The sequence below is a fragment of the Theropithecus gelada genome, chromosome 10 (assembly GCF_003255815.1).
Source record: "Theropithecus gelada isolate Dixy chromosome 10, Tgel_1.0, whole genome shotgun sequence".
Taxonomy (NCBI): Eukaryota; Metazoa; Chordata; class Mammalia; order Primates; family Cercopithecidae; genus Theropithecus; species Theropithecus gelada.
Genome location: NC_037678.1, coordinates 92,589,583 through 92,614,832, shown reverse-complemented (window position 1 = coordinate 92,614,832; position 25,250 = coordinate 92,589,583). Strand labels below are relative to the sequence as shown.

The following is a 25,250-nucleotide window of genomic DNA, read 5'->3' as shown; positions in this document are numbered from 1 at the left end:
TGTATGTTTGAAATGCTATAAAAAAAAAAGTCCTACTACTCTCTTAATTGCAGCGGCAAGGAAAGAGGGGTCTGAAGAGGACTGAAGGTGCTCGGGAAGGCTGGAGGGGGAATGCCAGAGGCTCTAGATGGCACAGCCACGTGGGCATGTGACTTCAACACAGAGGCAGCAAAGCTTGACTCCAGAAGGTGCAGGTATATAATCCTTGAACTATGAGCATGACAATAATTTTAATAACACATTAAAAAGAATCAAAGCCAGATTATCCTATATTATATATAAAGATGAAAAAACATGATTTGAAATAAGACACATTCCCAAGATGTTCAACCTAGAAGGCTGTTTCCCTGAATGTGACTTTTCTAGGGAATGAGGAAGGAATATGCCAATGGACATGCTCTAAACTTGGGCTTCTGGTTCCTCCCCTCATAATTTCCTTGGGAACTTGCTCCATCCGTTTCCATGTTCTGTTCAGCATCTTCAAATTCTCTCTTGGCACCAGCTCCCAAGGCCTCTCCTTCCTCTTGCCTGAAACACTGCAGGGCTCCCTCCTTCAATGTCTCAGTCCCAAACCAAACATGAAATTCTCTAAGGCACTGCAGAACTTCTATCACAGCTCTGTTCAAAAAGCTCCAGTGGCTTTTCAAAAGCTACGAAACAAAACACAGTCTCCCTGGCCTGGTGTTGGATGCTGCACACCATGGCCAGCAACTGCTTCTTGTGCTCCTTCTCACCATCCCCAGACTTGAGTCCTCGCTTCAGCCTCAGGATGGCTCTGTTGCCTGAGTATGTGTTGGGTTTCCCAGTGTGCTCTCTGGCTCACAGCTGCCATTTCTTGTCGCCTCTGCCCCCTCCGCCAACTCATACCGTCAAAAGCCTATCTTTTAAGGATCACCTCTCACACCCCTGTACTCCCTCCATGATGACCTCTGCCTTCCTTGCTTCTCCAGGAGTCTTGGCTTGGCTCTCTTTCCTGAAAGCCCATATTTTTGCCATTTTCTTATTATATGCATCCCATGATGTCACACCCCAGAAGGAAGGCGGGGGGCACATTTTATTTGTCTCTTTCCCTCCAATGGATCTGGGCTGATATCTGTGTACAGTAATGGATCGATAGGTATTTGCTGAATTGACATGAATGACTATACAGTATTTCTAAAGTATGGAGTGGAGATGAAAAACCAGAGTGTTGTAAGACGCTTTGAAATTTCTTGGAAAATGAATTCCTACATAAAACATTCTGCAAAAGGCCTGAGGTCAGAAAGTTAAACACCAACCAACCAAAAAACCTCACTTACTACTTTTCTTATCGTTGTTTTTTTCAAATACATAACATTTCCTCAAATGAATAACTGGCACATCTGGAAACTTTTTTTTTTTTTTTTTTGAGATAGTGTCTCACTCTGTCACCCAGACTGGAGTGCAGTGGCATGATCTTGGCTCTCTGCAACCTCCGCCTCCTGGGTTCAAGCAATTCTCCTGCCTCAGCCTCCCAAGTAGCTGGGACTACAGGCGCATGCCACCATATCCAGCTAATTTTTGTACTTTCAGTAGAGACGGGGTTTCACCATGTTGGCCAGAATGGTCTTGATCTCTTAAGCTTGTGATCTGCTCGCCTCGGCATCCCAAAGTGCTGGGATTACAGGCGTGAGCCACCACACCCGGCCAAAACTTTTCTTTTTCTTTCTTTTTTAAATAAAAATTACTAACCTTGCTCTGTGGTCCACATTTGTGACTGGGAAAACTTCAGACAGTTTAGCTACCTACCTCTTCTTTGAGAGAATTATCATGTTCTTTCAAGGTGGCAACATGCTGACCCACCAGTGCCCTTGGTACGCCTGAGTCTGGTGCTTGTCCAGGTCTATAAAACAGAAACAGGACACTCACTATAGATTTGTAATATTATAAGATTTCTACTTTTTTAAAGGCCTCAATTATGTTAGTAGAAGATGGTTTATCCAGAAAAGTCTGGAACTCAACGTATTCTGAACTAAGTGAGTTTTGAGTACAAGTATCATTTTTTTTAACTTTTAAAAACTTTGGTTATTTCATTGCTAAGTGAGTATTCTCAACTTTTGCTGCACACAGAACAACCTGGTGAGTTCTGCACAATCTGGGTGCCTGGGGTCACCTCTACAGAGTCCAGGAAAAATGGTCTGGGGTGCGGCTTGGCCAATGGGCTTTTTAAAAAATTTATTTTAAAATTTTAATCTATTTCTTTATTTAGAGACTGGGTCATGAGACTGGCTTTCATCATGTTGCTCAGGCTGGTCATAAACTCCTGGGCTCAAGCAGTCCACCTGCCTCGGTCTCCCAAAGTGCTGAGATTATAGGTGTGAGCCACCATGCCTGGTCTGGTCAGTGGGATTTTTAAGGCTCACAGAGTGATTCTAAAGTACAACAATGGTTTTGAATCACTGCATAGATGGTCAGTCTTCCACATGTAGTCAAGAGAAAAAGATCACATTTTCATCTCGACAGCAGTTGTTTTGTTACACTCTTACCATGGTCTACTTACAGTTTTTTAAAAATTAAGATATTAGGAAAGCATTAAAAAGTAAGCCTATACTGCTACCCAGGCTGTGGTATTTATATACTAAAAGGAACCAGAGTTCATTAAAGAAATGCCCTATTCAGGTCTGGGGCAGGAAACGCACAAGATGAACCTGAAACATCTTGTGGGTACCAGAAAGCAAGGAAGTTCTCAAAGTTGTATCAAAAGAACTGAAGGTGGGGAGGGGATATCTTGAGGAAGCTCCCACTGTCAATGATGGGACGATTTCAGCCCCAAAAGGATACTGACTGTAATGGACTGAAACACAGGGAATACATGAAAATCCTTGAGTTCATCTAAAAATAAATAAATAAAATTTAAAAAATAAAAATAAAAACCTTTGGATTCAGCCTTAAAAGGAAGGAAATCCTGTCACATACAACATAGATGAATCTTAAGGGCATTGTGCTAAGTGAAATAAGCCGATCAGAAAAGGACAAATACTGTATGATCCCACTTACATGAGGTACCTAGAACAGTCAAATTCATAAAGACAGAAGTTGAATGGTGGGTGCTGGGGCCTGGGGGGAAGGGAAAATGAGGAGTTATTTAATGTGTATAGATTTTCCATTTTATATGATGAAAATGTTCTGGAGATCTGTTGTACAACAAAGTAAAGATATTTAACACTACTGAACTGTACAGTTGAAAATGGTTAAGATGGCTAATTTTATGTTTTTTTAAACCACAATAAAGACAAAATAAAAATAAACTGTAAAACCTTTGGAGGCTGGTAGGGCAACAATTCATTATTCTGCAAATTGGTAAATAAAGAAATAGAATAAAGCATTTATCCTGCTTTTGTGGTCAAAAAATACATTTCAGAGTCACCAAGTAGCTGATAAGGAAAAGTTCTTCCAATAAACGCAGAAGAAATGATCAAATTAGAAAAGTCACCATTTTGTAAGTCCAAATTAATGTATGTATCTAGGAAATGGTCATAATGTTGTGAAAATTACATAATAGTAAACTTCTGTACTGGAGTCACCAACCTTCCGACATTTGAACCCACAGATCGGTCTTAGTATCACTAACCACGGGGTGACCACGCATCATGTGCTGCCCAATTTTAAGTACCAGCACCACCCATGACATTTTCTTGCCAAAATAACTGGCCTGGAACTTAATCACACATTTGGATCTAACCACCAGTTTACAGGTAATAAAGAGTAAAGAGGAACTGGTTAAACATACCAACCAAATAGAGCATGTAAATTCTCCAGGATAAGTGACCCAATTCCTTCAACAAATCAATACTATAAAAAAAGGAGGGAGGGAATGTTACAAAATTAAAAGAGATTTCAGAGACATAGCCAATTGTAATATGTGGACCTTATTTGAACTCTGATTCAAACAAAACAAATATAGAAAAACATTTTTTCAGATAAGCAAGGCAAACTGACAAGGACTAGGTATTAGATAAACTGAAGAATTTTGTTGATTATGTTAAATGATAGTATTTTAAATCCTTATATGTTAGAGATATAAGTATTTGTGAGTGAAATGATATGTTGTCTGTTTTAAACTACTCAAGAAAAAAAGCGTTAGGGAAAGAGATAAAACAAGACTGATGAAATGTGAACAGTTGGTGGGTCTGAGTAATGGGTATATCAGACTTCAAATGTTCAAAAATGTCAACGTAAAAAGTTAAGTGTATATTAGTGTCTGCAGCTTACTTAGAAACGTATAAAAATAAGAGATTGATGGAAGGATGGATAAACAAATATGAGAGTGCAATAAAATGTCAGGAGTACAATCTGGGTGGTGTATATACGGATATCCACTGTATGATTCCTTTCACTTTTCTGTATGTTTGAAAAATTTCATAATAAAATCTCTGGAAAAAGAAGTAAGTCTAGGTACAGTTCAGAACCTTCCTTAATAAATCTTAATTGTTATAACTTGTGCCTGACCTAACCCTATTTTTTCAGGACTTGAATAAAGTGAGATGAATCATTGGAATCCTTTGATTCTAAGGCTTCTGACTAGTTTGATAGAAAGACCTTTCAGCAACTTGCCTTTCTTGGTTACCACCGTACCTCAATGATGTCATTAAACTACCCAATTCCTTTGTTTTGACCTTTGCATCTATATTTGGTTTCTTAACAGACTGCCCTGCTGGGAAAATGCACTGACTAGTCATCAGCAAATTCTAGCCCATTCAGCAGGTATATTTATTATAGTAAGTAAGTCAACTATGCTTCTTGCTTAAAAGCAAGTTTATTAGGATAAATTAAATTAGTTAAACAGCTAAGTGAGTCAAATTATCAACTGAGTCAAATTATCAAAGAACAGTCCCTCTGGTGTCTAATACACATGATTTTCTGAAGTAGCAAAACCAAGACAAGACTCTTGTTACTAATACACCACCCAATTGCATCTACCCTTTGGGTCCTAGCATGAAAAACTAGCTAAGGTTTCCTATAATTATTATACTTATTTCCCACATAAGGACAACATTTATTAATTGACTTGCGCAAGTCAAACAGAAAATCAGCTGTTGAAGGAGGTACAGCACCTAGGGTTTGTGACTTCTGAACAACTAAGGCAACCCTTAAAGCACAAAAGCAAGCTGACTTGCAGATTTCTTTTGGGATAGATCAGGTAAGAAGTGCAAGAGCCATGGCTTCCTTAAATGGAGCTTTGCCCATGGCTCTACAAAAACATACCACAGTGATAATGAGTGTGTGTTAAACAGCATCCCCAGTCACAACATATACAGCAATTCTAACTGTAGCAGAACATAATGCTGACAGCAGAAAACATTCCTGACTTCTTTATCTAGCTCTAAAAAATGATTGTGGTAAAGAAACAGTTTTGAAGACTCCAGATATTAATTTTAAAATTTGTGGTGGTCATAAAGAAGGATCATTTCTTATGGAAGACTGATTTACACATAACTGTAGATCAATAGTCATGTAAAACACAACCTTTCATAATGGAAATCAATGCTCTATTATGAATGCTGAGAAAGTCTAACAGTCGTTAGTCTAGTAGGTGCAGACATCATGGCTTATCACCCATAATCGCAGTTTGGCAGCCTAGCTTAAGAGAGTCACAAAATGAATCCTTTTTTTAAACAACTCAGTTTGCACAGAGAATTATAAATGCATATATCCTTCCCATGCTACACACTACAACTGTGGTTTATGCCAAATAGTATATAAGCAGATACAAAAGGCAGTGAGAAAGAAACGGGAGATTCGTTAAAGAGCCTTCTAAGACAGAATCACCAAATGACCTAGAGAGCGTAGAAGGACTCCTCCCAACCCAGCTTCTTCCACTACGTTGTAAAGGATTATTTTAAGACTGGTTTTTATTCTGCATGATAAAAATTGCAAGAGGGTTTTCTTGCATTGTCCTTTACTGCCTTAGGTTGAAAAGCTACTGACCAGGAAGGTCATTTCCAGCATTTCCCATAGGTTCAAAATTACTAGTACAGATGCAGAAGGTAATGTAAAAACACAGCCACTTAATCCAGTGACGTTTTCTTGTGACAAGGTCCCTTTAAAGACTATTATCCTGATTTCCATCCACCCTTTGAGAGAATCCAGTGTGTACTATATTTAAGCGGAATCCTCTAAATATCCTCCCTATTCATATTTTTAACATAAAACAGCCTAAGTGGCACATGACAGGTGAGGAAGACGGCACTATGTGTAGGCTAAGCAGACCCAAAGCCACTCACTCGCTCGGCCAGCCAAACAAGGTCCCTTCAGAGGGGCTTTCACAGACATGCATCTACTGACCACTCCTGAGTAATAATCTGTTCTCCGCTAGTAAACAGTGCAGATGTATTTTAATAAGAGGATTGCAACTTTAATAAGAGGATGTCAAGCCAGTAAGACTTGACTTGCTTTTCAGAGCTGCCACCCCAGGTAGCAGTCCTGGAAGCTGATGAAGGACAGCTTCTCTGTGAGCTTCAAGGTCTTCTTTCAGAATGTCACTGTGATTACAGAGCCTATAAAATAAAAAAGGTGCTGCAGGAGATGCTTATTTAAGCACAGATCGTCAGCTTCTAGAATCTATGGTGGTTCTTCATGGTTTACTGAAATATATCTGTAATATAATCTGGACATTAAAATGCAGCAGCTATACTGTCTCTCAACAAAGATATAAAATGGGGCAGTTTGAAAAACTTGTTTGTGTGTATGCGGCAATTTTAAATCCATCAGAGGAAGTAACTTTTAACCCTTTGTTGACTTTAATGATGTTCAAATCCACAGCTGGGCAATCTCGTTCCACATTCCACCTGAATGATAGGTATGCTAGATAATCTTAACAGCAGAAAGGGCTAATTTTATATTGTCAATCATAACAAAGTTAGATCCCCACAACTCATATGAAATTTACTTAAATTGTTACTGCTAAGAAATTGAAAACTTCTGGCTGAAGTATAGGTTACGTCCTCTATTTCCAAATGTAGAAAAATGACTATTATTTTTCCATTCAGATCCTATTGCAGTAAAATTTTCTTTATTCTTAATCAGGATAGGAAGGTATGGAAAGAGGGATTTATCTTTTATTATCTATATCCAGTCTATTGAGTAAGTGATAAGAATCTAAAAATTTGGTCACTGTTTTAGGTTAGGTCTACCACTGTATCACAGTAGCCTTCAAACAGATTGGTTAGTTACCATCTTTAAAAAAAATGTCTATTTTGGGGGATGCATGATTCTAAAAAGCTATAGGAGAAGATATAAAAGACAAAACAGTGTTTCTACTTTAAAGGAGCTGTTCACATTTGTAGTTAGGAAAATTCAACACATACCCCAAAAAGAAAATGAAGATTAGTTACAAAGCAACTTATAAATCAATATGTTATTTGCGAAGTACTAATTTGTAAATAGCACTACAGTTGGTGAAGTTACTGGACCTAGTTGATGACTATGTGCCTGATGTGATAAGGATGAAGGAGACGTGGTCTGTTGGAGGGTGAGTGACAACTGCAGACTCAGGCCTACCCCTACTGTGAAGTGTATCTTTATGCTGGGAAGGAAGTAATAACAGGCTCACAGGATTCAAGTGCTATTCCTGACTCTTATCCACACTGTTGGTGCTCCAGCTCCTTGCCAATTCCCAAGCTTCTGTCTAAACTCTAAGCCTGGATTCTTAGTTCTTATAGTTCAGACCCTGAGTTGGGTCCTTCACTCCTGGGTTCTGCTGTCCCAAAGCTTCCAGACTTCAGGCCTATCTGACTTATAGTACCTGTGAATACCTCTTATTGCCTAGGCAAAATCTGGATCCTAATTCTTCCTGGAAGACTCTATCTTGTCATCACTCAATTCCCAGAACAACACCCGCCCTTAAGAAGTTCCCCCAATGGTGAGCCAATTTCAGGGCAGTAAAAGAGAGCCTGTAATCAATGGTGAGAGGCACAGGGCAGGCCATCAGACAATCAGGAATTATGAAGCAGTGAAGACACAGAAAGATCACTGGAGGCCCAGGGGCTTCACTGAGGAGGAGGAACTTGAGCCAGGCAGGTTTTACGGAGGAAGGGAGATGACATTTGAAACTAAGGAGAGACACAGGCAAAGGTGACGGGAAATGGCAGGGTAAGAGTGGTGTGGGGACCAGCAAGGGAGACAAGTTTGGCTGGGTAGGGGCTGCTGCTGGTGATAGTAGGAGAGCAATGGAAAATTAAATTCAATATGAAACTCTGGAAAGAATACAGCAACAGGCTTGTGGATTTCTGAGTCATTGCTGGTTTCTCGAAAGTAGTGTTTTTCAGAGGGTTAGCCTGGCAGCCCTGCAAGGATGGAGTTGGTGAGGAGAGAGACCTCAGGCGCAGAGACCAGTCAGGAGACTGACCTTGTGTTGTAGGTGGCAGAGGAAGAGCAGGTAAATAGGTGAGGCAAGGGAGGAAGAAACAGTGTTTTACTGCTCACCTGGGGAGCACTCAGCTGCCTACAGGAAAGGTAACTGAGACCACGCTGGCTGCTGGTGGGGTGGGGCCGTGGAGAGCTGGGGCCAGTGCCTCCATCAAAAGTTCCCTCTGGGGAGTGTGTGTCCTAGTGAACCTAGATCTTCTCAGTTTTTAAGAAAAGCTGGAAGTTTATAATCACTAGTTTTGTTTTTATTTAACAGCTCCCAGTTTTTAAAATGTGGTGACTAATTCAAAAGGTTGCCTATCCACTGACGGGACAAAGAGAACCCATCTGCAGGCCAAGGTAGGCCTGCGGCCACCAGCTTATGATCTCCAAGTTTAGATTCCCTTTAGTCCCACTTCTCAAACCAGGATGCAAACCTGCAGCAAGGACCATGGCTTAATGTTTTGGATATCCTCTAAAAGGTTAGTACTGTGCAATACTGGAAACTGGCTGACACTCCACGGTGCTGGTGGATGCTGCAGTGGGAGCAGATTCCCTCCCTGGGAAGGTGTATTTTATCTTTGCCATGCTTAGGAATGGTGACAACAGAAAGCAGACTGACTTTTAGTGGTCTTATCATTGTTTTTAAACTCTTCCATAGAATGCACCTACTTATGACCAGAATCTGCACTCCTCCAACATCCCCTCACTACCACCATGGTGTGCATGCCAGTGCTTAGTAATGCTTGATTGTCCTGCCAGAACAAATGCCAGATAACCTTTGTTCTTTGCAGATCTTATCAATCTAAGTGTCAGGCTTACTTAGACTAGCTCAGCTCATGACCCTCTAGAAGCTTCCCTGACTACCTTACTCATAGGGATCTTTCTTATCCCTGCATTCTTTAGCACAAATGAGACACCATCTTACCTTCTTACCTTGTGCTATTCCACAGTTAAGTCATCTCTGCTGAGTCTTCTCAACAAGAGCAAAAGCCTGGTGAGAAGAGCAACTGTACTTCTGAATTTTTTACTTTTATTTCTCATAGCATTCAGCACAATGCTGAGCACATAACTTAATGATACCACATGTCGAATGACAAGCTGAAACTTAAGCCCAGATAAAAGAAATTCATATGACACACTTATCTTTACAGTTTTTTTGTTTGTTTGTTTGGTTTTTTTATAAAAATGAGATGGGGTCTTGCTTTGTTGCCCAGGCTGGTCTCAAACTCCTGAGCTCAAGCAATCCTCTCACCTCGGCCTCCCGAAGTTCTGGGATTACAGACATAAGCCACCACATCTGGCTGACAGTATTTTTCTAATGGTTGTTGTTACACCAGTCCAGGGTTTCCCCCTTGGTATTGGGTGATCAATCAGCTGGCCACAAGCACTATGCACCGCGCTTATGATCTACTCTAACTCGGAACTTTCTCTGACCAAAAGATGAGCTGGTTTATGCTGAGGATTTCTAACAGTGCTCTTCCCAGATAGCAGACTTTAGTTTATAAAATATTCATCAGTTATTTTGCTGAAAAGAACTCAACTAAAGAATTCAAACACTGTATGGAATTAAATATTAAAGACTATGGGTCATAAAAACACGGAAACTATTTTAGAACTCAAGACCTCAATTCCTTTTTCTATGTGCATTCCTGCCAAAATCATTCCAGCTAGAAGACACTGGCCTGAGGAATCCGTGTCCAGTCTCTGGCAACAACATGCTAGCCCTACCATCACCTTGTTCTCTGTCAGATCTGGCAGGTGGAGGAACCCGCTGAATGACAAGTAACTTGTGGACACAAATGGCACTTTAAAGATGCATAACTTATCCAACAACAGTTAAAGCAAGTAATAAATGTAAAAAATTTGGCCAAATTAAAAATAATTGCTTTCTAGCTTCATTTTCAGTCACACAGAATTTAGGAGACAACTCCACTCCAGGCTATTGGGAACACTGAAATTAAGGTACAGGGTTTTTTAAAGTGAGTAAGAGAGAAAAGGTGCTATGCTCAGAATTGCAAACTGAGAATTACTTCTTGGCAGAAATGACCCTGTATGAGGGCTACAGAAAATAAACTTTTCCTTAACCCTACCAGATAACTTTTACGTATTCCTGACAGTGTTATCTTTTCGATGAGTTAGATTTTTGTGTTTCAGTTGCAGCACAATAAGCTTGATTTGCAGATTTTATTTTCTCCAAGGAATAGCAATCTCAAAATGGTGTGGTGATCTCTGATCATAAGTAGTAACAAGTTTGCCAACATTGGGGCTCAGAAGCTGATATCCCAAAATACAGCATTTTGAAATGCTGGGCTGAAGCAGGGATGCAAGGTCTCTCTGATCTTCCCTCCCCCACTCCCCTTCCTGTCTTTCAATTCTCTGTCTCTCCCAAATTTGCACAGGATGCAATTGTTCTCTGAAGTTCCCTTATCTGTCTAAAGTCTGAACCTGCTGGAAGAAGAAAACAATCACCTATGGTCCCTTCTCTGAATTTTTATTAACTTAACTTACACTGCAGGAAGGACTAAGTCTGTCAACACACCTGGACAGATTTCCTCACAAACCACTATCTACTCTGCAGGCCAAACAGACTTTGTCCCAGGGCACTATATGTTCAAGTCCATTCGTTTTCCCCTAAAAATCATTTACTATCCCCCAAATTGCCACCTTTCCCCATCTCCCCTCCCCTATGAAGAAGGGTAAAAAAGTATTCATACCCCAGTGGGTTACTGGGTAATCATTCTCCTGTAATTCCCCTGTGCTGTGCATATCAAAACAAATTTTCCAAGTCTTTTCTCCTATCAATTTGCCTTTTGTCAGTTCATTTTTCAGGGAAACTTATACTTACATAATTTACATATTCCTTTTTAGAAGTTTTACAAAATGTTGTTACTGTATTTTTAGTGAGACTGAAGAGTCACAGAGCACTGGCGTTGATCACATCCAGAATAAAATTTTAGGGAAGGAAATTGTATTTCAAAAGAAGCAAGTCAGGCATGGTGGCTTTAGCCTGCAGTTCCAGCTACTCAGAAGGGGGAGGCAGGAGGATCACTAGAGCCCAGGAGTTGGAGTCTAGCCTGGGCAACATATTATAACCCAGTTGCTAATAATCAAACAAAATAACACCCTCCCCACCGCAAAAAAAAAAAAAATCCTGAAATGAACAACAAAATGGTGTCATTTGGAGAGGTGGTCCCTAAGTGATGAACATGTAATTCAGGAATACCCTGTATTCAGAAAGCTGGGAAGAGGCAAGGCAGCCAACCTTTGTTTCCAATTCCAATTGTTTTCCAGTGACACAGAAAAACTGGCTAGGAAACTCAGCTTCTGTCTTCTCATGGGTTTGGCCCTACCTTCCGTCCTGCTCCTGCTCCTTGGAGCCCTGGGTTTCCCTTCTTCCAAACCCAGTGTACCCTTCCCTGCCGGCAGGACTTGGGGTTGGACAGTTCCCAACAAAGAGGGTTTGTGACTGGAATAAACTAAAACATTCTCGATAAGGGAGCTCCGGGCTGCTTTACTGCCTTCTCTCACTAAACTCCTTTTACTGGTATACTGGTAACAGTCTGGGGCTGCTTTTTCTTTTCTTTTAAACAACTCCCACCTCCTCTCCAAAAAACAAAACAAACTTGTTGGTTACCTCATATACTAAAAATTCTTTTCAGGTACAAATCAACTAAGGTAGGTTCCTTTCTGGATGCTTCCCCACTCTGTTCTCTTTTAGCAAGTATACAAAGATACATTAAAGCAAAATGAACAGGCTTCCTTATTTCATAGTTATTTTAATTTTTAAACCATGATGATTTCTTTAGCCTCTGTGAGGATCAATGAACATCCAGTCACTGCCTCAAAATTTTCCAAAGTTAAAAAACAAAAAATAATTTAGTTGTGGTTGCTTTCTTGGAATACAAAGCCTTTGCTGTGGCTCACCTCCCCAGGAATGCCTGGCCTGGCTTTCCCCATAGGCTCAAAACAACCTTTCCTGGGAGTCCCCCAAAAGCTCTTCCACCCAATGCATGCAATTTCTTTAATGTTTCTTGAAAGAGCAATATTTATTTATAAACAGTTGTGTCTACTTTCCTTCTGCCTGGCATGTCTATTACATGGAAAACTTGCAGGCTGCAAAGTCTGTTTAAATTATATTTACTATCCTGACTACTCTCAGCAACCAAGACAATTCTTCTTACTCCACGTGCAATATCACTAAATTCAGCGGCTAACACCATGCCTGAGATGGATACCTAGTACTTGTTGAATAAATGAACAAATGCTTTATGAGGGAAAAATAGTAGAACTAGTGATAAGGTGGTCATTAAAATGTCCCAAGCTTTGTTTTCATTCCAACCAAGCATTCCAAACTCCATCAGTTTTCATCCATTTAATGTAGTTTTAATACCCTCTCTTCGTGCTATGCTTCTGACCTGCCAGTTTCCCTCCCTGTCCACCTCCCTGCTCCTCCATCTTACAATCAGAACTCACTCAGGCCTAGGCTGAGCATCTGAAACTGATATGTAGTTCCAGCTTTACATTATGAAAAGACAATTTCATCTATTGTCTATTGACAGGGCAATTCTAAACATAAAAAGGCTTTGATCTTTAAAAACATATGGTCTGGATAGAAAAAGATTACTTTTAACACTATCACGTTCTGGTTGTGGTTTTTGCATATAATTCCCAAGGAAATTTGTTGCTTACAATAAACAACATTTAAAACCCTCCTAAGACCAATGAAAATTTTTACTTGAAACAGATGTAGAAGAATGCATCCAGGTACCAAATACTCAAGGACCAGAACTGCTACAAAATATAATGAATGAACCAAAGCAGACTATTGCCTGCCAACTTGCCTGAGAAGCTAATTCAGTATTTGTGGCATACCAGTTATCCCAAAGCAATTTAACACCCTCATCAATAAGATAAATCTCTAGTGACTCTCCCATCCACAGGTACACAAATTCAACTGGGAACCAGAGAGGTCTGTAGAAGCTCTACCTCCATAAGGATGCAAATTAAGATTTAAACAGCCTAACAATTGGCTAGCGCTAATCCTTTTACAGAGGTGTAAATGGCTATTGAGAACTGAATTCCGGGCTGCCAGCTTTTGTTAAGCAGCATTACAGGCAAATTTCACCCAAGAGCAATGCCCAGCCATCAACTCTGAGGACTACTGATAAAATACTTTAATAAAGCCAGTGCAATTTGCTTGTTTTGATATCACGTTTCTTGGCCATAAATCTAAGCATGTAACTAGAAACCACATCAAGAATTAGTGTCCTGGGAAAATAAACTGGAAGCGACTATCTCAAGTCTGACACCCGATGGCTGGAACAGCTGTATGTGAGGCCACAGTGAAGTTTGTATACAGGGTTTTGTTTGCCACACAAAACAGTTGTAGAAAGGACAAACACATACATAGTTAAACAGTATTTTTCTTTTAAAGGGCTGTCTTACAAAACCTGTGTTTTGGTGGCTACCTCAGTCTCCATTGTGCAGCCCCCTGGGTGGTCCCTTCCAGGGGGCCACTTGAAGGGAGCACAATGCCAAAAAGGAGGGAAGGAGGGGACAGCAACACAAAGGCCAGCAGAGCGGGGTGACCATGGCAGGCTGTAGACCAGGGGTCAGCAAACAACGCTCCTTCTCTTTACCCAGGAAACAAGGGCTCCTTCTCTTTACCTGGAAACAGTGTGATGAAGCTGACAGCTTGAATTATGGGCTACATTTGGTAGGGCACTGTCCATCTGCACTAAGGTCCTCTTCATTGTAGTACAGGCTGCACAAGTAAAACCCTTGCCTTTTCCCCACTCAGGCCTCTAAACAGACCTCATCATTCTGTTACATTTGAACGTTCAGAACTAACCCCCTCCCATGTGACTTTTTAAAAAAGTTTCTTAATGAAGAGCTGGAAGGCCTGGGAGAATTTTTAATAGGTATTTCCCTCTACCCTTAAAGACAGAACCCATCACACATTTTTTCCTCCACCCTTAAACCGCCTGAACCCATCACCCATTTTTAATAGCCAAGAATCATTTGTTATGGTGGCAGACATCCTTTATGAAATGAGTAACATTCTCTCTTTCACAATTCTATGGATCCCAAACTTAACCCTTTTAACAGAACAGGGGTTCTGTTTTTTTTCAGGTTGAAAAAAATCCTCCTGGCCGGGCGCAGTGGCTCAAGCCTGTAATCCCAGCACTTTGGGAGGCCGAGACGGGCGGATCACAAGGTCAGGAGATCGAGACCATCCTGGCTAACACGGTGAAACCCCGTCTCTACTAAAAAATACAAAAAACTAGCCGGGCGTGGTGGCGGGCGCCTATAGTCCCAGCTACTCAGGAGGCTGAGGCAGGAGAATGGCGTGAACCAGAAAGGTGGAGCTTGCAGTGAGCTGAGATCCGGCCACTGCACTCCAGCCTGGGCGACAGAGCAAGACTCCGTCTCAAAAAAAAAAAAGAAAAAAATCCTCCTGACCGGGCAGGTAAAGATTGGGAAAATTTACTCTTACTTCCCTGGGTTTCTTTCAAATCAGCACCGATACAAAGGTGTAGTCACTAGGGTACTGGCTGAGTTCTCCAACTGAGATGTATAAACAGCACGCAGGATGGTGGCTCATGCCTCTAATCCCAGCACTTTGGGAAGCCAACGTGGCAGGACCGCTTAAACCCAGGAGTTTGAGACCAGCTGGGCAACACAGCAAGACTCTGTCTCTTAAAATAAAATACAAAACAGGCCAGGTGTGGTGGTTCATGCCTGTAATCCCACCACTTTAGGAGGCCAAGGCGGGCAGATCACAAGGTCAGGAGATTGAGAACATCCTGGCTAACACGGTGAAACACTGTCTCTACTAAAAATACAAAAAAAAAAAAAAAAAAAAAATTAGCCGGGCGTGGTGGCAGGCACCTGTAGTCCCAGCAACTTGGGAGGCTGAGGCAGGAGAATGGCGTGAACCTGGGAGGCAGAGCTTGTGGTGAGCCAAGATCGCGCCACTGCACTCCAACCTGGGTGACAGAGCGAGACTCTGTCTCAATAAAATAAATAAAATAAAATACATAACAGATCTCCAGGGCTTACTATGGAGCCAGCTACCTAAAGTGACTGCTTTAAATATCTACTAAAGAAAAAAAAAAAAAGAATGTGGAGGGTGTAGGGGCAGAAGGGGTGATCCCTTTCCTCCTCATCATAAGGGTCACAGTCAACACCCTTATAACAAACAGGTTAACAAAAGAAAACACAACAAATTTTATTTGATCATTGTTTTCTGTGACATGGCAGCCTTCAGATTGAAGACCTAAGGATATTGAGAAGACTGTCCATTTTTATGCTGAAGTTCAATGAAGAACAGACAATCGTGTAGAACTGTGCTTAGCCAAGAAGGGTATGTATGACTGAATGCTAACAGACTGAGTGCGGAAACTCAGCCAGGCCTGTCTGTTCATTCTTCTTGGCATCTCTGTGCAGTGTTCCTTCCTCCCTGGTACCGGGCAGGACCCTTTCTGAAATGGGGAGTCTTACGACTCACAATCAAACAAGGTAGGTTAAAGAATTTCTTTACGGCCAACTCCACCACAGAAATACAGGAGGGAAATTAGAGTAATATTTTTAGGTTTTATGGCTGGCTTTGGGGAAAACGGGTTCAGGTTTTTATGATCCACTTTGAAGAAAAGGAATTCTAGTTTCTACAGCTTATCTCTGAGAAAATGAGGCTGAGGTACAGGAGAGTGGGAGAAGATCAGAGAAAAACTTACTTCTGAGGCCTTCCCTTTGGGGTGTCATTTTCTGAGGCCCAATGAGGGTAAATGTCTTATTATCACACAACTTTATGTCTTCCCCAAATTACAATTAGGCTCTGTATTTTCAAAAAGTTTTAAAATACTACAAACACATCAAAAAGAATTTACTAGACATTATATCAGTTCTATCATTAAACTCTAGAGGGTAAATGATGATGATGAAAAGGTATCTGGTATTGTCAAGGTAGAATCATCTTTGTGAGGATTAAAGGCTGACGCAGGACCATAAAACAAAACATCAGACTCTGCTGTGTTGTTCCATGTCTGTCCGTCTGCTTATATTCATATACACACATGTGTGTTTAAGAGAGGAGACAAGGAGGCTCAGACTGGGCTGGTGAGGGTTACACTAGGTGAGTGGATTCGGGGAGAAGGGAAACCAGAGGGCACGAATGGGACAGGCTTACTGAAGTTTGGCTCAGGCCATGTTGAGACCCTGAAATAAGCTGCCATGTCACTTCTCTAGGATAAGTGAGTCTCCACACAGGCCAATTTAGTCTGATGAATGGGAATGGGTCTAGTACAGAGTTATCCTCCACTGAGGGGGTACTCAGATGAGTAGGGCAGGCCCCATCCTGGGTTCTTACTCTGCTGGGGGTCCATTTCTGTGATAACAGTGAAATGCCTGGTTTACGAACATCATGCCTCCTGCTCTCTGAGCATGGTAGATATCAAATACAGGACTGCTGAAAGGATTGGGCTGGTTTGCTGTTGGACCCTCAGAGGATCAATATAGGTTGAGTATCCCTCATCTGAAATGGTTGGGAATTTGGATTTTGAATTTTTTCAGATTTTCAATTGTGTTTTTTTATTTTTATTTTTTGATTTTGGAATATAAGCATCCCAAATCTGAAATGCTCCAATAAACATTTCATCATGTTGGCACTCAAAAAGTTTCAGATTTTGGAGCATTTTGGACTTTGGATTTTAGGATTTGGGATGCTCGACCTGCCCTGTATTAAACTGAAGACGCTGAATCAATTAATTATTCAAGTGCTTGTTTGTCTAAGAAGCTGCTAAGAGGAAGCCAAAGACAAAAAGAAGAAATAAGAAACATGAAAGTGCACAAGAACAAGTATTATGAATGGATACATGGATTAAGTCTGGAGGAAGGGCATGCGGGATGTAAGCAAGAAAACAACAAAAGCTAACTGGCTCTCCTAGGACAGCCTGTTAGATTTGAGTTTGTTTTCTTTACTGTAGTGATTCTCAGATATATTTTAGTAGAATTATTCTACATTTGAGTAAAGTGGTCTTTTCTAAGTTCTTAGGAAAATTAATCTTCGTAATTTTGAGAAGCTTCCCAAAATTGGTTTAGTAAAGTTTTGGCATCTGCTATCTAGTTTGCCTACTAGAAGATAATAAAATGAATGAGAGTACCGAATGAAAAATAATGGAAAGTATGGAAGTAGCTGGGAACCAGATGCAATGACCTCTTTTGTCAGTGTAGAGTTTAGGGGATGTCAGATAAGCATGTCCCAATTCCAGGTAAGTGGACTTTTCAAAGCAGAAGAAACGGATTCCAAGTGTACTCAAGATTACAGATGCCAGCCTGTAATCACGCTCCTAAAACAACCATGCCCAGTCCAGTCCATAACATAGACATCATATGTCCATGTGATGTGTGACACAGCTGATCAGTAAGGATCATCAGTCTCATGACCAGAAATTCTTTTTGGGATTTGGTTATCCTGGAAAGTGGTGCTTTTCAATGTTTAAGGTAGCAGAACACCTGAAATTCACAAAAATTTTTGCCACGAAGTATTAATATATTCCATTTATCACACAAATTAGAACACTTTTTACTAGTAAACAATAAATATATGCATACAATATAAAAATCAAACCATTAACATACATGTCCATGATTCAAAAATTTGTCGAGATCAGCTACTTCCACTTTCCCTTACTTTTCATTCGGTACTCTCATTCATTTTATTATCTTCTAGTAGGCAAACTATATAGCAGGTGCCAATGTTTTAGTAAACCAATTTTAAGAAGGTTCTCAAGATTACAAAGATTAATTTTCCTATGAACTTAGAAAAGACCACTTTACTCAGATGTAGAATAATTCTAGCAGGGCATGGTGGCACATGTATGTAGTCCCAGTTACTCAGGAGGCTGAGGCAGGAGAATTGCTTGAACCTGGGAGGTTGAGGCTGTGCTGAGCCAAGATGGCACCACTGCACTCCAGCCTGGGCAACAGAGCAAGACTCTGTTTATTTTTTTATTTTTTTTGAGACGGAGTCTCGCTCTGTTGCCCAGGCTGGAGTGCAGTGGCGCAATCTCGGCTCACTGCAAGCTCCGCCTCCTGGGTTCACGCCATTCTCCTGCCTCAGCCTCCCGAGTAGCTGGGACTACAGGCGCCCGCCACCATGCCCGGCTAATTTTTTGTATTTTTAGTAGAGATGGGGTTTCACCGTGTTAGCCAAGATGGTCTTGATCTCCTGACCTCATGATCCACCCACCTCGGCCTCCCAAAGTGCTGGGATAACAGGTGTGAGCCATTGTGCCCAGCAAGACAAGAAAGAAAGAAAAGAAAGAAAGAAAAGAAAGAAAGAAAGAAAAGAAAGAAGGAAGGAAGGAAGGAAGGAAGGAAGGAAAGAAAGAAAAAAAGAAAGAAAGAAAGAAAGAAAAGAAAAGAAAAGAAAGACAGAAAGAAAGAAAGAAAAGAGAAAGAAAGAAAGAAAGAGGAAGGAAGGAAGGAAGGAAGGAAGGAAGGAAGGAAGGAAGGAGGGAAGGAAGGAAGGGGGCTGGGTGCGGTGGCTCACGCTTGTAATCCCAGCACTTTGGGAGGCTGAGGTGGGTGGATCACTTGAGGCCAGGAGTTCGAGACCCCGTTTGGAAACATGGTAAAACCCTGTCTCTACTAAAAATACAAAAATTAGCCAGGCATGGTGGTGGCCACCTGTAATCCCAGCTACTTGGGAGGCTGAGGCAGGAGAATTGCTTGACCCCGGGAGGCAGAGGTTACAGTGAGCTGAGATCGCGTCACTGCACTCCAGCCTGGGCAACGGAGTGAGACTTGGTCTCAAAAAAAAAAAGTAGAATAATTTTACTAAAATGTATCTGAGAATCACTACAGTAAAGAAAACAAATTTGAAACTAGTACTGTTTTCAGATTTAAAAACACATTTCCAGTCCATCAAAATGACAAACAAATCAAAATGAATTTACACTGAAAAAGGAAAACTGTCAGAAAAAAAGTGAGAAAAATAGTTGAAAGCCATAAAAGACAGGGGATTCAGAACTATTCCTCACATCTCTCTTGTAGGTTAAGGTAATATTCTAAGGCTTGCAACCCAAATTCAAAACAGATTCAGTATAAAAGTATAGAAAGCATGTACCTGCGCGCGCGCACACACACACACACACAATTATTTTTTTCCTTTTCTTGAGACAGGGTCTTGCTCTGTTGCCCAGGTTGGAATGCAGTGATGCAATCATAGCTCACTGTATTTCCCAACTCCTGGGCTCAAGCAAGCCTCCCACCTCAGCCTCCTGAGTAGCTAGGATTACAGGTGTGAACCACCATGCCTGACTAATTTATTTTTATTTTTATAGAGCCAAGGTCTTGCTATGTTGCTCAGGCTAGTCTCAGTCTCCTGGCCTCAAGCAATCCTCCTACCTCAGCCTCCCAAAGGGCTGGGATAACAGGCATGAGCCATGACACAAGGCCCCAGGAAACATTAAAGTCTTATTTCCTGCTTAACTTTCAAGTTTTAGTGTGTCTCATTCACCTGGCCTATCTGCAGACACTTTTCCCTCACTGAAGGGAAGCTTTCCCACTCAGTTATCAAGCTTGAAGATTCTTTGTCGAATCCCACCTTAAAACAAACTTGGTTTTTCCAAAAGTCTGTCACTAGAAGCTCAACTACTATTCTTCAAAGGTGAGAACTGTAAGTTAAAGAGAATTAAAGGGAAAGTATGCCGCAAAGAACTAAAGAAGGAAGAATGAAGTGGGCAACAACAGGTAGAAATGAAGTCAGGGGACCAGGTGCGGTGGCTCACGCCTGTAATCCCAGCACTTTGGAAGGCCGAAGCAGGTAGATCGCCTGAGGTCAGGAGTTCGAGATCAGCCTGGCTAACACAGTGAAACCCCATCTCTACTAAAAATACAAAAAATCAGCTGAGCGTGGCGGTGGGCATCCGTAATCCCAGCTCTACTTGGGTGGCTGACACAGGAGAATCGCTTGAACCCGGGAGGCAGAGGTTGCAGTGAGCTGAAATCGCGCTATTGCACTCCAGCCTGGGCAACAAGAGTGAGACTCTGACTCAAAAAAAAAAAAAAAAAAAAAAAAAAAAGTCAGAGATGCAGAGAAGGGAAGTGTTGGGTCTGCCACCTGGCAACCATTAAGTAGAATAATTTTTTACTTAATTTATAATTAAGATAACCCAGTTTTATTCTGATGAACCACTACTCCCCTATCCTAACCCATACACCTTGAGTGAAGCATGAGGTCCAAGTAAAAGCCAATGGACTCTGCCCTTGATTCAGTGATTGTGTAAGGGATGGGCATATGATGTGGTCAGAGCCAATGACAGTCTCTGATTCAGCATGCCAGGGAAAAGTTCTCCAGCAGCAGGGCCTAAGAACTGAGCTGATCCAGAGGGAGGGGAGCCAGGAAACAGAGAAGTCAGAGTCCACTGGCACCGTCTGAGGCTTGGGTAAAGCCAGCCTGAAGACTGTCTACCACTGGGCTGCAATGACATGTGCAATGAAAGAGTCCTACTGCATAAAAAGAAATACACCTTAAAAAGAGGTAAAAAGGACAAAAAAAAAATCCTGCAATTTACTGTTTCTATATCAGTTTTATTTTTGTTGTAAGGATGCTAATTCTTTGATTATAAAATATAAAATATTTTGCATGGCCTGAAAAATATTTAGCACATATGTAAAAAGAAATGGTTATTAAAAGCATCCCCATCATGGGAAGATTTCCAAGGCCCTCCGTGAAAGCTGTGAAGCTAGCCACATAGCCAAAGGCACCCTTGCCTCTAAAGGGCAAGCACCAGAGCTGCGGTCCATGGTTTTTAAGCTTGGAATTCAGGAGATTTTTTTTTAAAACTGTTCTAGTAAGATATGATTCACATATGATAAAATTCACTAATTTAAAATGTACACTTCAATGGTTTTTATTAGCATACTCAGAGTTGTGCAACCATCACACAATCGAATTTTAGAACATTTCTCAAAGATGGTTTAAATTTTTTTCCTGATTATAAGAGCAATAATTCACAGACAACTTGCCTGTGGCATTTCCATTTTAACCCACCAGTCACAGGACAAACACCTTGCTGGGGTAGAGTTCTGTCTCCAGACTCAGTCCCTTTGGCTGTTTCCTATATCTACTAACCTTTCTTTGGACCAAATTTAGCAATCGTGCGGTTACCTACTCAATGTCCATCTCCCTTCTTCCTTTTCGTGGAACCCCAATTTTGTTTAGTAATCAACCTCTCCCTTTGTATAACTCATGGGGCAATAATTCCTTGCCTCATTCCAGAGTAGACTGTGATTAGTCTAAGCCAGGAGTGACCAAATCCAGCCACGGCCTGCTGTTGTACAGCTCTTGAGCATATATTTAAAAAGAGAAAGAGCAGAGAGAGGGAGGGGAGAGGAGGAGAAAAGAAGCCTAAAATATTTGCTATTTGGTCTTTTTTTTTTTTTTTTTGGCTGGGGGACAGTCTCGTTCTGTTGCCCTGGCTGCAGTGCATGGCACAATCTTGGCTCACTGCAAACTCTGCCTCCTGGGTTCAAGTGATTCTCATGCCTCAGGCTCCCGAGTAGTTGGGATTATAGGTGCACACCAACACGCCCAGCTAATTATTGGTATTTTCAGTAGAGACAGGGTTTTGTCACGTTGCCCAGGCTGGTCTTGAACTCCTGAGCTCAGGCAATCTGCCCACCTCGGCTTCCCAAAGTGCTAGGATTACAGGTGTGAGCCACTGCGCCCAGCCTTACTATTTGGTCTTTCACAGAAAAGGCTTCCTTAGTCTAGGCCAATTATAATAACCCTTGCCAGTAATTAGCTTAGGAATGGGTCTGTGAACAAATTTTAGTCAACAAGATGCAAGAGGAAGTCTACTGAATACTTTCCTTGCTTCTAACCGAGACTCAAAAAGAGTCTCTTTCTGTCTTTGGAAGCTATAAGGCTGTGGTGTCTAGATGGGTCCTTGGTACTTGTCTACCTTCTCATTCCTCACTGTGTCCTCAGATGGTAGGGGAGAGAGAGAGCTCTCTTGTGTCTCTTCTTATAAGGGCACTTAAATCTATCATGACAGCCCTACCTTCCTGACCTCATCTAACCCAGATTACCTCCCAAAGGTCCCTTCTCCAGATATCACACTGAGGGTTACGGCTTTAACATATGAATTTTAGAGGGACACAAACATTCAGTCCATAATAGCATTGCTGCTGCCCCTTTGCTCCTGGCTGTAGGAAGATGTCAACACTGAGGATGTCAGAGCACGGAAATGGAAAGGATCTGGGTCTTTGACAACAAAAGTGAAGGGCAGTACCAACCAACTCCATGGCCTGCTCTACCTCTGGACTTCCAGAAATGAGACAGAACAAATATACTTCTTGTTTAAGCATACATGTTTGAGACAGTGTTCCTGTTACTGGCAACCAACAGCATCCTGATACATCAAGATAATAGCTGAATGTTCAACAATGCCAGAAAACTAAGTTTTAAAAAATAACTCTGAAGCCAGGTGCTGTGGCTCACATCTGTAATCCCAGCACTTCGGGAGGCTGAGAAGAGTGGCTCCTTTGAGGTCAGAAGTTCAAGACCAGCCTGGGCAACATGGTGAAACCACGTTTCTACTAAAAATACAAAAATTAGCCAGGTGTGGTGGCGCATGCTTGTGATCCCAGCTACAAGGGAAGCTGAGGCACGAGAAATGCTTGAACCTGGGAGGTGGAGGTTGCAGTGAGCCAAGATCACGCCACTGCACTCTGGTATGGGTGACAGAGTGAGACCCTGTCTCAAAAAACAAAAAAGAAAAAACAAAAAAACCTCTGATGGACGGCTTTTCAGTAATTCAAATTTGTGTTTCATTGAAAATAATTTAAGGGGGTGTTTTAAAATGACAAATGTGCATCCTGCCCCTAACATGTCTCCTCTTTGTCCTTTTAAAAAATCTGAGTTAACAATAGAACCCTTGCCTTTGGTGTGGCTGGGCCAGCATGAGGCAAGACCAGGAGGCTGGTCTTGTGTGGGAACTGGAGAGATGAGGAAAAGACACTTTGCAGACCCTGACTGCATCCCCTGGGCCTACAGTAGTGCTATTTGCTGGCATGTGAGCTACTCCTTCAGTTGGAGTAACCATAGTTCCCAGATATGGGCCATGCTTGCTTATCTCCAGGCCTCTGCTCATACTGCAGCCCTCAAAATCTGGAATGACGAATCTCCTTCAACTAGACAAACCAGTCATCATGGCTATTCTGGTTATCTACTGCTGTATAATAAAATACCACCCAAATTTAGTGGTATAAACCAACAACTTTTTATAATGCTCATGGCTTCTGTGGTTCAGTAATCTGGACATGGGTAGGGCATAGTACAGGTGGCTTGTCTCTGCTCCATGATGTCTGGGGCCTCAGTTTGAACATCTGAGGGCGACTTGGAATAAAGGGACTGGAATTATTTGGTGACTCCTACACTCACATCTGGAGCTTGGGCTGGAATTACTGGGCTCAGCTGGGATACTGACTGGAGTACCTGTACCTGGTCTGTCACTGAGACTTGAATGCTATTGGGCTAATTTTTTGGGAAACCTGACTATGTTCTGCTTTCTCCTGCCTTGTTTGGGTCTTGAACAACCAGGGCTTGACTTTCAGAGTCTCCTCTCTAACTTCTGAAGCCATGGGTAAACCTGTTCCACCAGAATAAACTACTCTTAGATCTCAAATTCGTACTGAAAGAAGTTTAGTTTTGCTACACCCGTAGTTGGATTTGGCTTGACTCTTGGTTCCCTTCTCAACAGAGGCAGAAGTCTGCTCTATGCTCTCAGTAGCCTTCCTGGCTTTTCCTCTCCTTGCACTGGTCTCTTCTTTCCTCGCCCCACCCCCTACCACTTATTTGGCTCCAGGAGAGTGGGATAGGACACCTTAACACTGACTTGGGAGATTGCCCCAAAATGTTGTAATTTACTTAAATATAAAATGGTGAAAAGAATTATAGGAAAACAGTTGTAGAGTTGTCACCATCATCATCTTTAAAAAAAACTCCCTGAATTTCCTTATTTAAAAAAAAAAAAGAGCAAAGAGCAAACCAAAAACTCATAGATTTTTGAGTTTGAAAATGAGGTGAAATAGACAGCAATATAATACTGGTAGGAGACTTCAGTATTCCATGTTCAATAATAAATAGAACAATCAGACAGAAAATCAACAAAGAAACAACAAACTTGAACAACAGTACTGGCCAAATGGACCTAACAAACATATACAGAACACTCCACCCAAAACCAACAGAATTTTTTATACATAAAGTATAAAAAAAAAAGAAAAAGAAATTTAAAAAAAGATGAAAATTCACGTGGAATCACAAAAGACCCGGAACAGCCAAGACAATCTTGAGAAAGAAGAAAAAAAAGCAATAGAATAGCAATACATTCTTCTCAAGTGCTGACAAAACATTCTCTAGAACAGATCACGTGTTAGGTTCCAAACCAAGTCTCAATAAATTTAAAAAGACTGAATCATACCAAGTGTTTTCTCTGATGAAATGGAATTAAATTAGAAATCAATAGCAGAAGCAAAATTGTAAAATTCACAAACGTGGAAATTAAACAACACACTAACAACCAACAGATCACAAAATAAATCAAAAGGGAAATTAGAAAATATCTGACACAAATTAAAACAAAAATACAACATACCAAAACTTATGAAATGCAGCAAAAGCAGTACTAGGAGAGAAGTTTATAGCAATAAAAACTTACATTTAAAAAGAAAAGCTTAAATCAACAACCTAACTTCACACCTTAAAGGAAGTAGAAAAATAGAACAAAACAAGCCCAAAGTTAGTAGATAGAAGGAAATAATAATGATTAGAGATAAATGAAAAAGAGAATACAACAAAAATAGGAAAAAAA

The 25,250-nt window shown here is 41.1% G+C and overlaps 1 protein-coding gene across 7 annotated transcripts in view; it reads right to left on the bottom strand.

The window, feature by feature from the left end:
• Positions 1 to 25,250, bottom strand: part of KIZ (kizuna centrosomal protein) — a 120,106-nt gene that overhangs the window by 40,094 nt on the left and 54,762 nt on the right. For 5 of the 7 annotated variants that reach the window (XM_025399729.1, XM_025399728.1, XM_025399731.1 and 2 more), the window contains one exon: positions 1,768 to 1,861. In XM_025399729.1, coding sequence (XP_025255514.1) covers positions 1,768 to 1,861 — 94 coding nt within the window. The remainder of the gene's footprint in view (positions 1 to 1,767; positions 1,862 to 25,250) is intronic. The other 2 variants (XM_025399730.1, XM_025399726.1) reach the window with 1 other exon arrangement.